Source organism: Aspergillus candidus, assembly GCF_002847045.1.
Source record: "Aspergillus candidus strain CBS 102.13 unplaced genomic scaffold BDW47scaffold_125, whole genome shotgun sequence".
Lineage (NCBI taxonomy): Eukaryota > Fungi > Ascomycota > Eurotiomycetes > Eurotiales > Aspergillaceae > Aspergillus > Aspergillus candidus.
The window spans coordinates 1-5,905 of record NW_020194130.1 but is presented as its reverse complement, the minus strand read 5'-3'; the positions used below and the strand labels follow the sequence as shown (position 1 = coordinate 5,905).

General features: G+C 52.7%; 3 protein-coding genes across 3 annotated transcripts; all 3 read left to right on the top strand.

The window, feature by feature from the left end:
• The first annotated feature begins 97 nt into the window (after nucleotides 1-97).
• Nucleotides 98-1,425, top strand: BDW47DRAFT_114612 (uncharacterized protein). Its single transcript, XM_024814691.1, has one exon. The coding sequence runs from the start codon at nucleotides 173-175 to the stop codon at nucleotides 983-985; it is 813 nt and encodes a 270-aa protein (XP_024667111.1). The 5' UTR covers nucleotides 98-172; the 3' UTR covers nucleotides 986-1,425.
• A 712-nt stretch (nucleotides 1,426-2,137) lies between these two features.
• On the top strand, nucleotides 2,138-3,635 carry BDW47DRAFT_12269 (uncharacterized protein). The gene has a single exon (XM_024815897.1). It carries the CDS (start codon nucleotides 2,383-2,385, stop codon nucleotides 3,565-3,567), a length of 1,185 nt encoding a protein of 394 aa, XP_024667110.1. The 5' UTR covers nucleotides 2,138-2,382; the 3' UTR covers nucleotides 3,568-3,635.
• A 441-nt stretch (nucleotides 3,636-4,076) lies between these two features.
• On the top strand, nucleotides 4,077-5,603 carry BDW47DRAFT_114608 (uncharacterized protein). Its single transcript, XM_024814690.1, is given in 3 exon segments — nucleotides 4,077-4,403; nucleotides 4,460-4,754; nucleotides 4,767-5,603. The coding sequence occupies 3 exon segments, from the start codon at nucleotides 4,091-4,093 to the stop codon at nucleotides 5,068-5,070; spliced, it is 912 nt and encodes a 303-aa protein (XP_024667109.1). The 5' UTR covers nucleotides 4,077-4,090; the 3' UTR covers nucleotides 5,071-5,603.
• The last annotated feature ends 302 nt before the right edge of the window (nucleotides 5,604-5,905 follow it).

Genomic DNA, 5,905 nt, shown 5'->3' with positions numbered 1-5,905 from the left:
TTTTTTTTTTTCTTATTCATTTGATTAATAGTCATAGTATGATGGTTGAAGAAAGAATTTTCTTATATATGTCTTTCTTCTTTCTTTAATTTCCTGATAGATATTCTGGCAGATATCCTGTATAATCTGTGTTTCTTTGATCCGTGTATAGACTTGTTCTTATTCTACAAGTATGGCGCAGACCATGTGTCGTCTATCCCATTCACATCGCAAGAACATCTCTCCTCTACCACCCATATCATGTAATCGTTCAAGGGCAATCCCCTACCTACCAACCCCTCAAACACGACCTCCAAAGCCAAAGCGAGAGCCAAAGCGAGAGGCTCGATTCCCCCTCCTGGCCCTCCCCCTCGAACTTCGCCAGATAATCTACGACTACGCCCTAACCGTCCCGAATGACTACAACATCGACAAACCCCTGATAGTGGTCAACGACCGCGGCACCAACGCCTTCACGGCGCGAGGCCGCTACCGCGCCCTCTCCATGTGTCCCAGCTGGGTCGGCGAAGGCGGCCAAGTCCGCGCCCTCCTCTCCGTCAACCGTCAAATCCACGAGGAGGTCGAAGACCTGCTCTACTCCCACCACACGCTCTTCTTCCTCAACTCGTTCAACCTCGACCGCCTAGGCGCCTTCCTCGATACCCTGAGCGACACCGCCCGCCGTCGCATCCGCAGCGTCGGCTTCGAGGTCTGCTTCTTCGTCCATGCCCAGACGGGCGTGCCTAAGCGTCGACTCCGCGACTATGACCGTGCGGCTCGTATGCTTGCGGAGAAGTTGCCCCGCTGGTCGTCCGTGCTGCTTTATCTGGAGCCACGCTCTTATTTTCCTTCTGCCGCTGTGGGCGGCAGGGATCTCTCCGCTAGGGGCGTGTTGTATTTGGCGAGGTTGTTTGCGGCACTGGGGAAGGATTTGCAGGTTTGTGCGCTGCCAGCGGTTCATAGGCATGTTATGGACGATGTGCAGATGGGGTGGTCGTCGTTATAGTCTTCTTGCTTTCCTTTCCTCTCTTTCTTTTCTTTTTTTGCTGATTTTCTTTCTGTTGTTTCGTCATTGTTCTGATTCCCTCCCCTCGACATATACCCTCTCCCTCTGATCTATGCCTTTGACTCGTATCTGATTTATATCCCTGTTTATACCCTGCTTTATACCTCCACTCCCATTGCAATGCCCCCCTCCACTCCATGGAAACGTTCCCGATGCATCGACCTGCGTGATGGCTCCCCACTTTGATATCTTGGAGTGATTGGCCATCTATGGATGCAGGATGACGTTACTGGTCAGAGATGCCCGGAGACGTTGATGACTGTCCGTCTATAGACGGTCCGCTATATTTCTGGGTGTTTTGTTTGACTGTGCGAGAAGTCCTCCAACAGACGTTTGATACTATATAGTGATCCTAATTATAATTAATGATTAATGAGCGATACACGTGCAAACGGATCTAGAGCGCTATCTAGCATCGTACTGTTCATGCCTTCGAGGTATGAACTGTCATCCTCCTGGCTCTATTGAAAATCACACAGTATAAACTTCGCCTAATCCAATAGATCGAGAGAATATCAGAACAAATCAGGAAATCATCCGGATTGCTGGACGAAGACTCCACTTGTGCACGTTATCCATCCGGCATAACGTCATCATCCGCTGTCTTGTGATCGGCCTCAGGCTGCAGCCCATCCAACAACTTCGACTGTTTTTTTCTATGATAAAAACGCTTTGTTTCCATCTTCTCGTCCATCCTGTCTCCATCCTCCACTTCATTCGTCTGCATATTGGATGCGCAGACGACGTACATGGTTGACCGAAGTTTCCAAGCCACCCCGGTCTGCCCTATGATAGGCTCTGTTGACAACAACGATGCTGTGAATCCCTCGACTGCAGTCAAGCGCATCGTCCACTTGTTCGCTCCCGTGTGGTCGCCATCTTGTTCTCCACGCCCTCGATCCAGCGCCCGGTCACAGCTGTTCAGGCGTGGGTGATTCTCCTCGTTGTCACGGCATCAGAGGTTAGCACAGAAGCACGGCGCGATCGCCAACTGGCCACGGTGTAGGTCCGTCCCTGACCCGTCCCACGGTTCCGATTAGTCTGAGAGGCGGAAAATTCCCCACCCGGTGTGGATAATCGTTCGTCTCATGAGGGGCGACACAATTCTATCCTATCGTCCTCGATTTGGAGCTTTTGGATCTCTCGAAACTGATAGCGGTCCAGTGCGTGCCCGACTGATTCGATTCCCTGTCTTTCGTCCACCACATCACACCACCAACCTCCCGTCCCCCTTTTCACCATCCCTCTTTATGAGAAGGCGACCCGGCTCAGTCCCTCCCGCTGGTTGTCTCACTTTCGATCGCTCCCCGCCCTAGTGATCGCCTATCCACCCGACCATGAAGTCATCGTCTACGAAGCTCCCCAACGGTCATGGCAGCCTCTACAAAGAGGTGCGCTTTTCGCCGACCGCGACCCCGATCCCTATCCGTCGTGCGCTGTCCGTCCCTAACACCCATTCCGTTTTGAAATCCGATGCGTCCCCGCGGTCGCTGCAAAGATACTCTCCTCTGGCGGTTGATTATCTCGAAGAGTCACGGTCGCTCCTGGTGCGACAGCGGACGTTGTTTGACGACGAGCGGCGGCTGTGGGAGCGAGAACGCGCGATATTGAATGCGCGTGTCGCCGAATTGGAATCGCAGCTCAAGAATCAGGAGACACCATCGTCTTTCCCACCCTTGTCCACAAACCCCTCAACACAGAACCGGACCCCTTCGAGTAATACTTCCCAGGTGTGGGAAGGCACCAGCCCCTCCAGTCCGCCCACCAGGGTGTTTGGTCACCCGGAGAAATCAGACCGCGCTGGCCCGTCGATCGCGGAGCAAGGAGGCAACCTGACAGTGTCCCTGGATGCAGCCCTCTCGCCCAAATCCCACCCCTCCGACCCTGCTGCAGGCGGCAGCGTCCCCGTGCCCATCGAAAAGCTCGACAGCAAACTCGATGGCATCACCCTCAAATCGTCGGCCTTGCACCCGGAGATTGTCGCCCGCGTGATGACGCCGCCCTCGCCGCGGTCCCCCGAGACGTCACCGTCCATGACCTCCCAGAAATCGGAGCGTCGCAACAGCCTGAAGCTCCGGCTGTCGGAACTAGGTCCGCCCGACAAGAACCTCACCAGGGATGCGGGACACACCCCTATGGTCGTCATGGATTCGGACGCCGAGACCAAATCACCCCACGTCGCGGACGAGGGTGCGAGCGAGGGTGCAGACGAGGGTGATGACCCATCACCCCTTGCCCCAGATGCGCTGCGGCAACCTGCAGAAAACTCCGACTCGTATTTTGCGAGCCTGCCGGACGACCCGGCACTGACGGGCCCCCTCTCCTTGCTGAACGACGAGGAACACGACACTGGCTTTTTGAAGGAACTGGATCAGAAACTCCTCGACCAGGCCTGGCAGGCCCTGGGCAGCTCGCGGGACTCGAGCGATCGTAAGGAGAGAGCCGAGCCACCCAGCCAGGAACCTGAACTCAGGTTCAAGAACGCCACAAACTTTGGCACCGCATTTGGCCATAAGTTTTGACGCGAGCATATATCACAAGGCCATTGTTTCGGTCTTCTTTTTCTTCCCGAATTTGGATGGGTACCATGAGTGACGATTTCAGACGATTTATTTTTTTTTCTATTCCATCCTATGTTTTATTCCTTCCATCTCCTGCTCATGCATCTATCGATAACCATGTGTAATTTACTTTTTGAATGAAACTAAATATGGTGACCTGTTTTCTGGAGAGGCGTCGGTAGTTCCGACTCCCTTGCATCGACCTGCGCCCTCCCTCAACCAAACTCTCCTTCCTGCATCCATCCCCATTGTCTCGCCCCATCTTTCCCCTAGTCCCCTAGCTGTCCATTCTTCTCGCAGCTGACATCTTTGCTGGCCTGTGGCGCTGACCTGCATAGGGCTATCGACTATGGACTATCGATGGGGATAGCCCTTCTAGGGTTCTATCGAGGGACTCCTCTATCACATCGGGTATAGAGTTGGACCCCTTGGACAGGGCCCGGCCAGGCCCTTCGTTCGGCCTTTGAAGGCATCGACGTCTGCAATGGATTGCTGGATAGTTATAAAAGGGTCCCGGATTCCTGAGATCTCATTGCATTCTTGCTCATCAAGCATTTCCAAGCTGAACTGTCACAGCAGCCGTTCATTCTCTCTCTGCTATTCTCTCCTTTGCCATTCCAGCTCTCTTTTGGAATTGATCCATTCATCCTTCCTCAGTATCTTGATCACAGCTAGCTTGACTACAGTCCTTCATTCCACATCTTTCTTCTTTCCTTCAACATGTACAACCCAAAGACCTTCTCCGCACTCATGTGCCTGCTCCTCTCGGCTCCTGCATCGGTCCTATCGGCGCCCATCTCCCAGGTACACTACCTCCGCGCACCCCATACTCAGTATAGAGCAGGAAACTAACATCCCAGACCCAAACCCTCGCCCAAAGACAAGTCCACGAAGACACCGACATGGGCTTCAAGTGGGGCGCTGGTATCCCCGACGGTCCTGACTACAATGACGCCGGCTCCTTTTCTGATTCGTCTGACGAAGACGACGGAAGTGACGACTTTGGCTCCGGCGTGTCCCATAAGACCGATGCTAAGCATAGTACGACTATTGGGATTCCTGATGGACCTAGCTTCAATATGGGAAATTACTATCATCACTCTGATCATGAGAGTGCACCTGAGCCGGAGAAGGAGCCGGAGCCAACCCCGGAACCCCAGCCGGAACCCCAGCCGGAACCCCAGCCTGAGCCTGAGCCCGAGCCTACTCCCACTCCGGCGCCCCCTGCTCCGGAGCCTACTCCTCCTCCTCCCCCTCCGCCTGCTCCTGCTCCGCCCGCCCCCGCCCCGCCTACCCATGAGCCTCCTGCCCCTGCCCCTCCCGCTCCTGCCCCTCCTGCCCCTGCCCCAGAGCCCCCTGTTGAAGAAGTGTGCGTTGTTCAAGAGCCGGAGCCAGAGCCGGAGCCGGAGCCTTGCTCGTGCGAGAAGCACTGAGCGTCTCACGGTCTGCATATCATGCCTCTAGTAGTGCGATATGACCCCCACTTGTTCTCTCTCATTGATTCCTTTTCTTTCTTCAACAACCATCTCTATCATTGATTTTAATCCTTTTGCCCTGGACCCTTCACTTCACTTCACTACACTTCATTTCTGCTGTCTGTCTTCTATATTTCTTTCCCACCCCCCTGCCATCACTTGCCCTTATCCTTCACCTCCTTCATCGTCTTTCCCAACAAACTTATTATTACATTCTTCTGCAAATTCTTGTCTGCTGCTTTTATCCAACCAATCATCCGACAATTGTCCTTTCTACTGCCTGCCTACCTCCTTTGTATCGCTTCCACACATCTCCGCCTCCGTCCCCCCATCCTCCTTCTCCCTTTACTGCTCCTACCATCACCAAACAGGCACCCCGAGGATGCAGGATGCAGCTGACCTTCTATTTTCTTTGATTTGCTTGTTTGATCTGTACTACCCTACTATCTATCTGTCTACAGGCTGGTCTCTACCTCAGCCTTTGTATTCTAGTTTATTTAATACAATTGATCAATGGTCATACTTATTGTGTAGTCTTGTTATATCGCTCTCTACCTCTCTCTACCTCTCTACCTCTGGCCTTTCTTCAAGCCAGATTTCATTCAAATATATATTTACTGTCTAGATAAACACATAGGTAGATACATATATCCTTTTTCTTTGAGATGACGGAATATTATAAATTATTAAATCAGCATCATTCTCATCGGTACTTCGTAAATTATTTACTATGGAGATGGTAGAGATACTAGCTAAGACTTGACTTGAACTCCCCAACCTGTACGCTTAGCAGTCCCTTATCATCCTGTGCATTACTAAAAAAA

What these genes read in the sequence shown, in the direction of transcription:
- BDW47DRAFT_114612 (XM_024814691.1), top strand. Translation starts at nt 173, where the DNA reads ATGGCGCAGACCATGTGTCGTCTATCCCATTCACATCGCAAGAACATC.
- BDW47DRAFT_12269 (XM_024815897.1), top strand. Translation starts at nt 2,383, where the DNA reads ATGAAGTCATCGTCTACGAAGCTCCCCAACGGTCATGGCAGCCTCTAC.
- BDW47DRAFT_114608 (XM_024814690.1), top strand. Translation starts at nt 4,091, where the DNA reads ATGGATTGCTGGATAGTTATAAAAGGGTCCCGGATTCCTGAGATCTCA. An exon ending in TCGGTCCTATCGGCGCCCAT is followed by an intron (nt 4,404 to 4,459) that starts CTCCCAGGTACA and finishes CAGGAAACTAAC; the next exon opens with ATCCCAGACCCAAACCCTCG.